Genomic DNA, 16,257 nt, shown 5'->3' on the forward strand with positions numbered 1-16,257 from the left:
CTTAAAAAGTTACCACAAAAACTGCCAGTTACCACATATAAGCATCTGCTGCATTAACTACAAAATCTGCATATGGCATAAAAAATTCTGGTTTGCTTTTTCCATGTGCATTACAGAAACAATGGATCTGAGTACATCATAGGACCATAATCCAAAAATCTGCAGACTGCATGTCACTAAAAAAAAAACTGCTGCATTAACTACAAAATCTGCATATGGCATGAAAAATTCTGGTTTGCTTTATGCAATCTGCAGACTGCATGTCACTAAAAAAAAAACTGCTGCATTAACTACAAAATCTGCATATGGCATGAAAAATTCTGGTTTGCCTTTTCCATGTGCATTACAGAAACTATGGATCTGAGTACATCATAGGACCATAATCCAAAAATCTGCAGACTGCATGTCACTAAAAAAAAAAACTGCTGCATTAACTACAAAATCTGCATATGGCATGAAAAATTCTGGTTTGCTTTATGCAATCTGCAGACTGCATGTCACTAAAAAAAAAACTGCTGCATTAACTACAAAATCTGCATATGGCATGAAAAATTCTGGTTTGCTTTTTCCATGTGCATTACAGAAACTATGGATCTGAGTACATCATAGGACCATAATCCAAAATATCTGCAGACTGCATGCCACTAAAAAAAAACTGCTGCATTAACTACAAAATCTGCATATGGCATGAAAAATTCTGGTTTGCTTTATGCAATCTGCAGACTGCATGTCACTAAAAAAAAACTGCTGCATTAACTACAAAATCTGCATATGGCATGAAAAATTCTGGTTTGCTTTTTCCATGTGCATTACAGAAACTATGGATCTGAGTACATCATAGGACCATAATCCAAAAATCTGCAGACTGCATGTCACTAAAAAAAAAACTGTTGCATTATAGCAGCAAACTTGAACTATGGACTGAGTACATGCACTCAACTGGCAGCTACTTTTACATAAATAGCAGCCCAACAATAAATACAAGTTTACTTGGCTGGGTTCAAACATCTCAAACTCCAACAAGCAGCTGTTTACAAACCAACTTAAACACACAACATAGAACAACACTCAAACACAAAGTCTTGCTACAACATGCTATTTGGCTGCGTTCCATCTCCCGTCTCTGGCTGTGTCCCATCCATCCCTAGCTGAATCTGTGTATGTAATAGCAGACAAAATAAGACCCACATAAATAACTTAAAAATATAAGAAATAAATGAAGTAAAGCTTTAGTACAGTTTCTTGTGTCCCCATAACTTCTTGTTGTACACTTTTTTGATCCACCAATACAGGAGTTTGTGCATTTTCTTGATGTCTACAAAGTGGATTTCCACTGCTTTCTAATAATTCGCTGTCCAATCCATGCCTCTGACAACATAAAAAAATACATAAATAATCACATTGCAAATAATAGTATATTATTAAATATGAAAAAATTTGCTTTTCCTTTGGTCTCACGAATCTGCTTTTCCCTTTATCTCCTTTCTTTCTCACAGCCTTAGTTTTTTTTTTCCTCATTTGTTCCTCCATCGTTGACATCCTCCTCTTACATGGGGGTCTTCCCTTGCCTCTGACAACATAGGGGCTTAGCACCTTTTTCAAACTTCCTTCCGTGGCTGCATTCATAGTACTTACTCCAACATTGGAATCTATGTTGTGGGGCTTCGAGGTGCAGTATACCTCATTCATCGCATACAACTTTGATACCATATCCTCGGTATGCCCATCTTCAGTACAAGCATTTGTTATTACCTCATAACAAATCTTCAGTAGACGTTTATACCTAACAGTTTCTGGCCTCTGATCAGCAACGTCATGACTGCTGGGAATAATAGTATACCTACGTTTTATGTCCTTTCTCCATCGGTCCAATATGAACTTGTCCGGCAACTCACGGACTTTCCGTGCTGAAAAGATGGCAAGAATATGTCTACATATTATCCCTCGCATCTCAAACAACCCACAAAGACACTTCGCCTCACACTCGGCCTCATTAAACAAAACAGTATAAGTAACCTCCTTAATGAAATCTTCAGCCTTAACTTCATCATCAACTTTGTAAGTTGCGATTACTCCATCCATTTTCTCCAAACGACAATGACAATAAATCATTCCCATTATCTCTTGTTGTACCTCTCTAAATTTTTCATTTGTATACACATTTTGAAACTTCTTCTCAAGAGCCAAATGTGATATGCAAGGAATGGTGAAGTTGAAAGAATGAAAGTCTGCTTGGTTTTCATTCTCAATTTTTTTCTTCAATGCATTGTCAAACTGATCAACAAACTCTTTAAGGTTTGTCCTGGCATGCACATAGCCGTCGAAGAAAGCATTCATGCTCTCACTGCGCTGAGTTGTACTCATTCCGGCCCAGAACGAGTTCTTTAAATATACAGGCACCCAAAACTCTCTCTCTGCATATAAACTTTGCAGCCATGCATTTTCATGCAAGTTGAATGTATCCTTGAGGATGTTCCAAGAATTCTCAAACTCCTCAATAGTAAGGGAGTCATATACACAAGATAATAACTTACTTTTCAGGCCAAATTGGTATTGAGTATGAGAACCAAGTTTCTCAGGGACCTTTTTCAATATGTGCCACAAGCAATATCTATGTCGCGTGTTGGGAAAAACAATGGTGATCGCATTCTTCATTGCGCGATCTTGATCTGTAATAATAGTATTTGGCGCTTTTCCATCCATGCAATCAAGCCAACTTTTGAATAACCATACAAATGATTCTGTATCCTCACTTGAAATAAGGCCCGCACCCAAAAGGATTGATTGTCCATGGTGGTTTACACCCACGAAAGGTGCAAATGGCATGCCATACCTATTTGTCAGGTATGTGGTATCGAATGTTACCACATCTCCAAAATAGTTATAGGCCCCTCTACTACGGGCATCTGCCCAAAACACATTTCTCATCCTATCCTCCTCATCCACCTCCATGATGCTGAAAAATCCATCATTCTTATATTGCATCCTTCTAAAATATTCCAGCAATGCTTGAGCACCACCTTTACCAAGACGCAGGTGTCGTGCCTTATCAATATAGTTACGGCAATCTTTTTCTCCAAATGGTACATTCTCAAACCCACCCGCCTCAGTCACAATAGCTTGAAAACTCTTATTCATCCGTATGCCAGCCTGATCATTTGTATCCAACACCCTCCTAACTGATTCATTAACTTCTCTGTTGCATCTAAAGAATCTTGCCTTTCTTGGACTGAGTACATGATTGTGTGTGTTAAAAACTGATGTGATACATAACTTTCCATTCTTGAACATCACATTCATCCTTGCCTTGCATTCTGTCTTGCTTGTTGGCCGAGGTTTCGAGACATTTGACGCCTTATTCCGTGCCTTCCCACCACGAGCACATCCCAGGGTAACATATTTGATACTCCCATCTTTCTCTCTTTTACTCCTTTGTGTCATAACCGGAAAACCTTCTTGTTTTCCATACTGTTTATAATAAGCCATCAATGCATTCTCATTCTCAAAGCACATCCCTGGCTTTGGATCCTCAGCGATATCACCCCCATCAGATTGCTGGACATGAAGTGACCCAGAACTGCCAGCCTCTTTGGTCTCAACAGTATTACCCAAAGAGGCAGTAGACTGCTCTTCACAGTCTATCGATTCTAAAGATGCCTCACTAATCTCTTCAATAGAGTTACTTTGCTTCACTTGATTTTCCTGCAAATTAGGAGAAAAAAGTATTATATGAGAATATATGTTCTAAATAATGTAAAAGACCCACATATGGAAAATCAAACACATTACCTCGCTACCACATGGATATAGGTTGGCATTTGTTGGAGGAACAAATGCTGGTAAAGCCTCACAAGAGCTAGAGGCTACACTAGCACTGCTTTGTACACTACAACTGGCAGCTACACTAGAGCTAACATTGGTTGGGGAACTAGACATGGGAGCGATCGTAGAGTTCCATGTTTGTTGCTGCAGTTTTCCAAATAAAAATTTAACATAAATACTTAAACCAAATATTGTATAGGGAAAAAAAATTAAAACACACTAACTACAATAAATATTCCAAGAAATAATCACCTGATTGCTCCATAGATATGGGTAGGCAGTTAGAGGAGGTCCCATCATTGGTATGGCGGGACTATGCAAGGTAGCGGAACTAGTCAAGGCAGCAGTACTTGACGCAGCAGCGGTTGTAGAGTTCCATGGCTGTTGCTATAGTTATCCCAAAAGAAAATTTAAAAATAAATAATTAGACCAAATATTCAAGTTCATAAAATTAAAACTATGCTCCAACGATCACCTGGTTGCTCAATGGATATGGGTTGGCACTTGGAGGAGGCATAAAAGGTGGTAACCACGCATGAGGCACTGGACCGTAATAACTTGGCATGTAGTTTGAAATGCCTGGATAAAGCGGTTGTGATATGTCCTAACATGTAGTAACATAATGTTAATCAACTCAAGTGGCCAATGACTACACATAAAATAAACACACGCCAACTGTTGAAAGAGGTGTACAATACCGTAGTTGATGGATTAGTGGTAGGAGGTGTTATGCATGATGCGTCTTCTTTCTTTTTTTCCATTTACACAATTCCAAATAAAACTACATCAACAATGAATGCAAGCGGGTGGTTGTCAAGAATAACGCATATAATTATATTAATAAAATGTGTAAAAAATACCAAACTATGGACTGAATATTTGAAAATTTGGAAATTTATTTCTATGGAATTTCATCTTTTTTTTTTTCATATTAAATAGCGTTCAACAAAAGGAATGTGGATAAATGTTTCATTTGTGCCATTAACTTGCTTTTTTTATTATGTTAAACATTTGTTATTATGGATAAACATTTTTTATTATATTAAATAGCGTTAAACATCTGTGCCACAAATGTTTCATTTGTACATTTGACTTGTCTAAGCTTCTCTTGCACTGAGTAGACAATGAATCCAGAAAAATAATAAGTGGAAGATTTCTTCCCTATGCATTATTATTAATTTCTCTGATTATATCATGACTTTGGCCCTGTGAGCACCGTCAGCTACTGCCTTACATTCCCTCAGGGAAAAACAAACATTGTTTTACATTCAGTTGGGACAACATTTATGCTTTAAAAAGAGGTTGGTATACCTATCGAACATACATCATTTCTTCCCATAATGATATCCGTTAAAAGCTTCGGATTCTATATTACTTTTCATATCATTTAACAAATTTTTCAGAACAATCTGCACCTTTTCATTTATCAGATTTTCATAACCCTCCTTTATTTTCCTTCTATATTCACTTCTCCAGCCTTCTCACTCCATAAAAATACATCATTGGTAAATATTAAAAGTTTAGAGATAGAAATATACAAAAACAATTTCTAAATCTTAGATCTGAGAAGATTACCTCCTCGTTAGTTTTTCTTTTGTCGATTTTCTGTCTCCTAAACCGAAAATCTGCTTTCCCCTGCTATGCTAAGTTTGAACACTTTTTATGAGAAGTAAATGATGAAAGATACGAGAGAGATGAGATCTACAATGGGAATGATTTTACTCCTATCTATTCATTTCTATACCAAAATCATACGAGAGAGAGGAGATCTGCAGCAAATCATTCCCATGATGTTGAATGATTTTGGATGAATGAATAGATAGCAGGAATGAAAGGTACGAGAGAGAGGATGAATGTATTTCCTGCTATCCATGGAGCTTGAAATGGAAAAAATTCCCGCTGGTTTGCTTTTCTTTTTTTTTCTTTTTCTTTTTTTTTTAATATAAATGCTGACATGGCAAAATGCCACGTCAGTGGAGTCCGCATGTAGGCACACATTTGTGCCTGCCTCTAGCACTACTCATAATATAATATCAAATACAAAGCATAACATCAGCAACCCGGCGGAGCCGCATCCTCGGGTTCAGCCTCCTCCTCCTCATCCTCGAACTCTGCACCAAAAGCTACGGAACCAAAAATGGTACCGCAGGTAAGTAAAACCCAAACACCACCAGATAAAAACACATAGAACTCAAGCAACAAGGATGCAAGAAAAGCCAATGCACATGTCCCGCAAAACCACATTTTCACCACGCACGCCAAAAACCCATTTGGTCCATAAAAACATATCCTTAAAACCAAGCCTCGCCATTATCCCAGATAATGACCCAAACCACCATTTTCCCAAAAAATGGATCAAAAGCCTCGAAACCAACCTCGCCATTTTCCCAGAAAATGGCCCACATCCGAAAACCATAAAAACGATCCAATTATGCATGCACCATGATCTCCCCTAGGGATCATCCGCACACCCTGGCTCTGTGCCACACCGCAGGTAACGACCACGCATGTGACACCTACACGAGTGATGCCCAGACTCGCGCCCAGCGCGTACCTGACCAGGCCATCCTCTAGTCCCCGCCACTCTAAGGACCACAGAGTCGACACGACAGCGTTACCGTATCGTGCGATCCGGTCGTTGCCCTGCGACAACCCAGGGGATGTCACTCAGTTTTATCCACTCCCGAGTGACCAGAGGAGCTCCACCGGGATAATAACCCATCCCGGCTTGGGCTCGTGAGACACACGCACCCAAAAACCATTCACGCCAGCAAAACAGGATTTCTCAAATAAAATAAAATACACGTGCATGCACCATGGAAATGCAATTATCAATGCACAAAACAAACAACCAACCATAACACAATAAATCAAGCAACTCCGTCCTCCATCCATCCGACCCCCGAACTCCTCGGACTCAGTCCGGAATCAACCAACCAGCAGCAATAAATAAATTGAATGAGCGATATATATTTAAATCTGAAAATAGGGTTTGGAAAATACTTACAGCGCTAAATGGCAATTTTAGAAAACACCCGGCGTCGCAAACGGCGGAGAAAAAGCAACGTTATAGTGAAAATTCACTGTGGCCATGGGTTGTGAAATACCCACTTTTGAACAGGAACAAACCAGGGCTTGGGATTGATAGGGAATGGTCTAGGGATGATTGTGAAGCTATTGGAAGTGGTGGTTGGCCGTGGGTGGCGGCAGAAACAGCGGTGGGAGGCCGGATTTCCCAAAAAGGAAAGCTAGCTCGTGGGAGCTGTTCCGGTGGTCGTTGGAGGCCGGAAATAGGTGGGTTAGGACGGCAAGGGACCGGTGATGAAGTGGTGAAGAAATGGTGGCCGAAGGTGGAGCGACGGCGGCGGATCGGAGCAAAAACCGTGCAGGCTTTGAAGGGCTTTTCCGGCCAAACGGCCGGCCGGATGGAGGTGGGTTTTGGTGGGGAGGTGCGCCGAAGGGAGGGGAGTCGACCGGTGGCCGGACGGCGGCAGGTCGAGGGGTTGAAGGCTCCGGCGTCAGAGAGGAGGAGAGAGAGAGACGGGGGGGGTCGACGCGAGAAGGGAAGAGAAAAAAAAAAAAGAAAAGAAAGAAAAAAGAGAAAAAGAAAGGAAAAGAAAGAAGAAAAAAGAGAAAAAGGAAAAAAAAGAAAAGAGGTGTAGGGAAAGAAGATGAGGTCTAATCCTCAGTCCGGGAAAACAAAACTAGACCGCCGCAACAAGATTTAAAAACCGTAAAAAGGAAACAAACTAAAAGAAATAAAACACAACATCAATTAAATAAAAAATCAATTTTAAAGCGCAATAAATTAAAATAAATAACTAATATATTAATTAAAATAAAAACAACCATTTCAGCGAAAATACAAGCGAAAGCGGGTCATCACAGATGGTACAACTAGTAGTCCTAGTGTTGAACTTGCTAAGTACAAAGAATAGAAAATAAGGTTGGCTGTAGTTAAAATGATAATTCTAGATGAGATGCCATTTAAGGAAGGTTTGAATAGTGAGTTGAGTTGAATAAAATATTGTTAGAATATAATTTTTTATTCTAATACTGAATTGTTTATTATAATTTGTTTGGAAGTTTGGAAAAGTTGTAATAACTAGATGAGATGTGATGATATGAGTTGAGATGGAACAACGAAAGATTAGATCTCATAGAGTTCAATTCCCTTTGAATCCAAATAAGGCCTTAGAGTTGTCAAACGTCAAGAGTATAAAGAGTTTTTTAACACAATTGAGCCTAGATTTCCAATCCCTTCTTGCACTACTATTATACAAGACTGTGTATATATATGAAAGAATTGAAAACTTATAAAATAAATATATGTTGAAAAACTCAAAAACTTGAATTGAGACACAAACAAAAAATAAATAAATAAATTATTAAAAGTAATGATATTTAATAAAAAGAATGAGGTGACATATTTAAAGTTGGACAGTGCTAGGGATCCCACAGCCTCATCCTGCTAGTACATTTTTTTTTAAGTTTTTTTGACATCATTTTTTTAACAGTCTTAAATATTTAAAAAAAAAAAAGAAAAAAATTCACAATATTATTAAACAACACTTTCTTAATCACTAAGTAAAAAAAAATGGAGCGGGGTCCCCCAGTAAGATCCCAAGCATTTCCCTTTAAAGTTATAAAAAAAATTAAAATTATATAAATGCATTTTATACTTTAGAATTAATTAAATACAACTGGGATTTAAAATTTACAAAATTGTCTTCTAAATACAAAAAAATTACAAAAATAACCCAAAACGGAATGGGGACCGAAACATCCAATTCTGATCGAAATGGCCAGAATTTGATCGGAACGGCCAAAATGGGACCAGGATTTGAAGCAAAATGGAACGGGGTGATAGAGTGTATCGGACACTACATTCCGGCCAAAACGGAACGAAAATCAAAACATTGGGCACTGGTTTGAGTCTCAATAGGCGCACTCCTTGATCTTTAATTTCCCCGTCCCCACTTTGAGACTGCTATTGGGTTTTGTAAGAGATAGGTGTGCACCTAGGCTGGTAAGCCCATATCCTCAACATTGGTTCGAGTCTCAACAGGCGCAACCCTTATAGTTAGGATTGGTTTGTTTTAACTAACCATCTCATCTCATCTCATTTGTGTAACTTATGAATTTCAAGATAAAGTCCAAAATAATATTAATAAATATATGTATAATTATATATGTTGAAAATTTTCTAATGTGTCATGCAGATTATTGTTAAGGTTGATAACAGTGATGAAGATCCAAGCCCTGACGAGGGGATATTAATTCATGATGTTAGATCTATGTTATTGGAAAGAGCAAGGTGACATGTTGATTTTGTTCATCATGAAGCTAATTGTACTGCTCATCAGTTAACAAAACTTGCATTAGTAGGTGAAAGTGAGAATATTTGGATTGTGGATGGCCCAATGTAGATTATGTCTGCTGTTTTGATTCAACAATCTATTTAATGTTGACAGAAATTTTTTGTCTTTGCATTGTTTGCATCTTGAATAATACCCCCTCCCCCAGCCTCACCCGGATTACCGCAAGATCCTCCATCCACATTCAGCTTGATTCTTCCTCTCTCCGATGGACTCCACGCAATTAGCTTAATTGGCTTGGAAGAAATAGGAATTATCGAACATGCAAGTTGCTCCATAACCTCCCTATCATCACCGCCCATAAGCTTAAATTTTTTAAGTTTCTAGGCAATGTCTCTAATACATACTTTAATTGATCTAATAACATTTTCAACCAGGAATTTAGCACCTTCTATTCTTGCACACAACTTGCCCTCCATATCGCCCAAGAAATGACTATAGGAAGCGACCCCCGAAGCCATCCAACTTGAGAACACATAGAAGCTCTATGCCACCAACTCCACATCATCCCCTCCCAACTCCAGATGAACACATAGAAGCTCTATGCCACCAACTCCACATCATCCCCTCCCAACTCCAGATCTGCGGAAGTTGAACTCGGCATGCCTCAGCAAAAAACCTCCAGAACATTTTAGCTCCATCCCCCTCACATAATAAATAATGGAATGTCTCCACCTTAGGCTAAGCACAACACTCACATTTTGAGACTAAAGGAATTCCGAAATTCTGAATAACATCGTCAACCGGAATAGCTCTTCTCTTACCTCTCCAAACAAAAAAAGACTTCTTTGGTAGCCAATCTTTCCAAGTGATTTCTTACATGTACACATTTCACCCCGATGCTAAATTAATTGCCATGTGGATTTAGTGGGGAATTCCTCATCAACTGAGCTCTTCCAAATACATATATCTCTCCCCTTTCGTATCTGGACGCTCACATCAGAAATTTTAGTTGAGAGTCTCCTCGTTCACTAGTTCACGTAAAAGACACAAGGTGAGCCCCATTTCATCAACAACCTCCTACACTTGCAAGTTAACACTCCCAATAATAGGAACAAAATCAATTAGTGGTCCATCTCCTAACCAATTATCCAACCAAAATTTCACATTACTACCCTAAATTATCCACTTCGAGTTGTTTAGTGCACTCGGCATTAGGACCATCATTCCCTTCCAGAATCTCGAGCCTTTGTGCCCCTACATAACTGAATAGATATGGTCATTACCAACATATTTCGAAGCAAAAAAATCCGACCACATCGTGCCACCTTTAATTAATTTCCAAGCAAAGATTCTTGAACCTCATGAAATGCCCGAATCTCGAGTCCCCCCTTCTTCACCTTTAAACAAATTTGCTTCCAATAAATCCACTTTCCTTTTATTATCTATTGAGTTACCCCACAAAAAATTTGAAAAAATCTTCTTAAGCCTCGAGATAACTCCTTTTGGAATATTCAAAACTGAGAGCATATGAATCAGCATATTATTTAGAACATGTTTGATTAAAACAATTTTACCCCCAAAAGATGAGAGTTCTTTTCCATCCAGCTACTTTCTTTTGGACTTTAACAAATCATTTTAGGAGGCAACCCCGGCAACGTAAGCCAAACAAGAACCCAAGGGGAATCTTCATCTACCATAAAATCTGGAGTCCAATGAGAAACTCGAAACAACACCCCATGAATTTCAAAGTTTCCTCTCACCATGACACTAATAAAATCATCTTCCTTAGCCATCCAAACCAACGCATTCCTCGAATTTCGCAATTGTCCAATTACCGATATAGATTTCAATCCCCATCGATTCTTAATAAAACCATGTATGTGGTCCAGTGAAGGCTGATGACGAAGGAATTTTAGCAACCACTGAAAATCAAAACAGTTCTCGGGAAGAACTTGTGGCTTCACAGCCACAACGTCTACAAAACCAAGCACAAGAGAAGCTCTTGCACTGTGTGCAGACGTGCCCCTATGTTCCACACAAAACATAGGTCCCTCTGCAACTCCTTGCCTTGCCGGCAATAGCAACGAGCAGACGGTTGACACCATCCAACCCTAGTCGCCCCACCAAAAGTTGAGAGAAAAAATCCCTCGTGCCACATCAGCATTTTTTCTTATATTTGTGGACTTACGAATGTGAAAGCATGCCATGTCGCCTCTTATTTTCTAAAATTTATAGACAATTACTCAAGTTTAGTTATGTCTATTTGATTTTCCATCGCTCTGAAGCATTGAACTACTTCAAGCGCTTCGTAGCTAAGGTTGATAATCAAAAAGAAATGATTTTAAAAGTTCTACGAACAGATCAAGGTCATGTGTATTTGCCTAAATAGTTTCATCGACTATGAGAGAAAAAGGAAATTCACAAGGAATTGACAATTCCCGATACACCACAACAAAATGGGATGGTAGAAATGATTAATTGTACCTTATTGCAAATAGTTTGATCAATAATTGTGATGTCCCCAACTCCCACGTACGGACACGTGAAAATTGAGGCATCGAGATGATGACAACACGGGTCACACATCCCATCGCCAAGTGCCAAGTGTGTGTACATGTAACATGTGTACTGTAAAAATAACGCAGTGGTAATAAAAGTCTTACAACTAGGTACCAAAATTTTGTTTAAATACAAACTCACTTAAACAAGCGTAATAAAATACTACAAATTCAACATTGTCTCAAATTCCAAAATACATAAAATATAGTTAAGGAAAATATTTTCCAACAATACAAGCAATTCCAACTCAATACTCCGATGGAGCTGCCTTCTCGGGTTCAGCCTCCTCCTCCTCATCTGCAACAAAGTCTACGGTACTAAAGACGGTACCACAAGTAAGTAATAATCCAAACACCCACAAAATAAAAATATATTAAAACTCAACAATATGCATGGACATGATGCCATATGCATGTGTCCCAAAAATCCACATTTTTCCACGCACGCCAAAAATCCTATTTTTGGCCCAAAACATTTCCTCGCCATTATCCCAGATAATGGCCCAAAAATTCAATCTCATCATTTTCCCAGAAAATGACCCATTAACCAAACCATCAGAGCACTGTTGGTGGGAATCACAGGTGGGACTCTACCACCATCCCTGCTCACTGCCATACCTACACGTGCACTATAGGAGGGAATCGCAGGCGGGACTCTACCACTGTCCCTGCTTACCACCATCCCTACAAGTCCGTCTGTAGGCGAGAATGGCAGGCGGGACTCTACCACCATCTTTGCTTACCACCATCCCTACAGTACCTCTGATTCAAACCAGTCAATCCAATAATTGAAATATAACCAAAAACATTTATCGCTTGAAAACCCAATTTTCAAGTTTCAACACATGTACATGCATGTAATTACACGAAAACCTAGTTTTCCTTTTCAAACATGAATATGAATGCACTATGCAATGCTTACGACAAGATACCAAAAATAACCAACAATAACAATTTCCAACATTAAATAATTATATACACAACTCTGTCCTCAAATCCAACCGACCCCTGAACTCCTTGGAATCAGTCCGGCACAACCAACCAATCACAATTTATTGTGAAAGCAATAATATATTTAAATCTAAAAGGAAGTTTGTAAAATATTGACAGCGCTATATAATAATTTCTAAAGGATCAACAAGCTGAAAAAGGTGGAGGAAAAGCAACGTAACAATGCAAAATGCACTATGGCCATGGGTTGTAAAATATCCACTTTCTAATGGGGACAAACCAAGACTTGAGATTGATTGAGAATGACTTAGAGGTGTTTATGAAGCTAGTGAAAGTGAGGGTTGGTCGTGTGTGGCGGCGAAAACAGCAGTGGAATGCCAAAAAGCCCAAAACGGAAAGTGAGATCTTAGGGGCTACTCCGGCGACGGATCGGAGCTGGAATGGGTGGTTTAGGTAAACAAGAGATCGGTGATGAAGTGGTGGCCAGAGGTGGAATGATGGAGGTGCTGGAGCAAGATGACGTCGCGGCTTGGAGGAGCTCGTGGTGGTTAACGGCGACTCGAATGGGGGTGAAATTTAGTGGGGATGATCACCGGTCGGAGGGGAAGAAAATGGGGTGGGTGTTGTAGCACATAGCGGCGATGAACGATGGTCCTGGGCGAAAGAAGAAGACGACGGGGAGAGAGAGGAGAGGCTTTGCGCGGGAGGAGAGAGAACCGGAGGAGAAAATGGGGAAAAAGAAAGAAAAAGAGAAAAGAAAGAGGAATGAGAAAAAGAAAAGATGGAGAAAAGAAATGAGGTCCAATCCTCACCTCTAGAGTCCAAAAACTGATCCAACGAAAACAACTTTAAAAGCTACAAATTGAATAAAATAATCTAAACACAATATCTAGCTAAAATATAATAAATAACTAGTAAAAACAAACGACAAGATTTTAAATCCAAAAATAAACTAAAATAAATTAAACAACAATTTAAACACAAAACAACAATTATTAATAAGAAAGCACCACAAAATAAATTTCACAACTAAATAAATCCAATTAAAATTTGATAATTTAAAATAAAAGAACCAATATTTCAATTAAATTAAAAAATTCATTCAATAGAAATACACGTAAAAAATGGGGTATCACATCCTCCCCTCCTTAAAATAAAATTCCGTCCTCAAAATTTGTGAGATCAAACATTAGCTCCAAGCAGGATACAAGATACGACCCAGAACACTTGAAAAAACATTCCATCAACTATTCCCATACAAGCATGAGTAATGTCCTCCCAAATACTCCTATGGGCAATTCCATCATACTCGCATTAGTCTCCCAGTGACCAGCGCATCTGGTACTCTTAGGGCGACCGTGTAATCCGAAACCTCTACTTCCACAAAAACCTTAATACAACACCCAGTAAATTCCAGTAATTATTACTTTCTTAGAATAAATTGTATTAACCTGGATCAACTTCTATATTATATCATCGAAACCTTCATTGTATAATATACCTTGGTAACCTAATAGTCAGTTCCAAAGTAAACCATCAATAAGCATAATTTGTACAACCAAATGATTAATTTCTTACTAAAACTTCAAGTCACTAATTCCTCAAAATCAGCACAAAATTTGAATAACTAATTATCTCCAAAAATCATGCTTCCATGTGCACTCTAATAACTCACCAAAGTGCAAAAAGACTATGTCCTCATAAATTAAAACCTATCAAACCACTTCTTCCAAGCCAAAGTAAAACAAGGAGTTGTATTCTCCAAGTCCATACACTCACAACTATTACGCTTCCTTAGACAAAGCCAATACTTCTCCAACTTACAAGTGATTCATTCCTATCATATTCATCATCTAGATCTATATCCTCGAAATTGACAAGAATCATCTCCTAAATTCGCACCAACTAATATCCCCAAACTTGGTATGGATCAATCCTAAAACCAGTCATTATAACCTCGAGCTATAACAAATATATATATATATATATATATTTTTCAAAATAGATCAATATTTTCAATCCTTAGAAAAACACACGAACTAGATCAGCATCTTCAATCCTAAATATACACAAACTAGGTCATTACCTTTAATCCTCATAGAAATATTCTTCTTGAAAATTCCTATATCCATCATTCAACTATGTTCAACCCCATTTTAATGCTTACAGCCTAATCAGACTCTAAAATAATTCAAACTAATATACCAAGCTTGCGAAACTAAAAACTCCAATCTCATTATAAATCAGTTCTTCAAATCTGCAATATCATAACCTTAAATTATGCAATATTCATTTCCCAAAATCCGTTAGCTCGATGAACTTATATCCAAAACAAAACAATCGACTCTCGAAACTTTCAAAATATAAAACCTTAAATAATAACCAGTCATTTCCTAAAATCTGCAAAACCTTAAAACTTTGCTGAAATTTCCATAAAATCATCCTTGAAATTTGTTGAACTTACAACCTACTACATTATAGACCATTTCATAAACTCCACGGAACCAAAGAACTCAACTATCCTACTTCCCTAAGATATCACCCAAATCATGCCATTCCCTTCAAGCGTCGATATTATAAAAACAAACCACACAAGGCGTTCATCATTAAAGATTAGGTTAGACCCATACCTGCCATGACTCTAGCATCCTGAGCCTCCGGAACCTCACCTCCAACGGTACTAGGAGTCACTACGTACATCCGAGCCCTAACTAATTGCCTCTAGTTAGTTCTACCACTGCGACGAGCTCTATGGCTTCCTTGAACTCGACTAAGGCACTCACAAGCAAAGTGCCCCGTCTAACCGCATTCAAAACATTGGTTCCTACCCATACGGCACTCGCCTCTGTGAGCTCTATTACATCTGCCACAAACTGGAACTCGGCCTCCCATACGCACACTGGAGGCTGCCAACGATCAGATTCATGTCCTCTGTATAAACTTATGTGGTGACCCAGAACTGCTTCCTTCACTATCAACATTCAGCCTCTTCTGACCTGGAGGAGAACCTACTCTCAAACTATTCTCTCGCTCTGCAAGGGTGACCAAATCAACTAACCTCTGAAAATTTGTAATCTAATGACAAACTACCATTCTGCCTATATCAAGTCGCAGACCCTCCTGGAAACGCTCAACCTGCATCTCTTCTGTGGCAATGAGATGAGTAGCATATCACCCAAGCTCCATAAATCTCCAAGCATACTGTTCCAGGTCATGCTTCCTTGGACCAAGCTACTAAATTCTCTTGCCTTTTGCTGCCTCATGGAAGCAGGAAAGAAACAATCATTAAATTCCTTCTTGAAGCCCTGCCAGGACACGGCGGCAAGGGACCCCAATTTTGGTCTCCCACCATTTAGCAGCATTACCTTGCAACAAATAACTTGCATACAACACTTGTTGCGCCTCAGTGCAACCACAGACTTGAAATGTCCTTTCCAAATCTCTAATCCAGTTTCCAGCCCGAAGTGGATCCTCTTCTCCTATGAATGCCGGGGTTCTATGCGCTAAAAAACGCTCATAGGTGCATCCAGCTTACACTGCTCTACTTTGCTCTCCTTGCTGTAGCTGAAAGTTTTACTGCAGGAATTCTGTCATTCGATTTAGAG

General features: G+C 38.8%; 1 protein-coding gene across 1 annotated transcript; it reads right to left on the reverse strand.

Annotated features, from left to right (window-relative positions):
* Positions 1 to 1,085: 1,085 nt before the first annotated feature.
* On the reverse strand, positions 1,086 to 9,502 carry LOC122293645 (protein FAR1-RELATED SEQUENCE 5-like). The gene is made up of 7 exons (XM_043102169.1): positions 9,364 to 9,502; positions 4,298 to 4,401; positions 4,075 to 4,209; positions 3,790 to 3,966; positions 1,459 to 3,702; positions 1,237 to 1,368; positions 1,086 to 1,154 (listed from the first exon to the last, which is right to left on the reverse strand). The coding sequence occupies exons 1-7, from the start codon at positions 9,500 to 9,502 to the stop codon at positions 1,086 to 1,088; spliced, it is 3,000 nt and encodes a 999-aa protein (XP_042958103.1).
* Between the last annotated feature and the right edge of the window lie 6,755 nt (positions 9,503 to 16,257).

Source organism: Carya illinoinensis, chromosome 14 (genome assembly GCF_018687715.1).
Source record: "Carya illinoinensis cultivar Pawnee chromosome 14, C.illinoinensisPawnee_v1, whole genome shotgun sequence".
Lineage (NCBI taxonomy): Eukaryota > Viridiplantae > Streptophyta > Magnoliopsida > Fagales > Juglandaceae > Carya > Carya illinoinensis.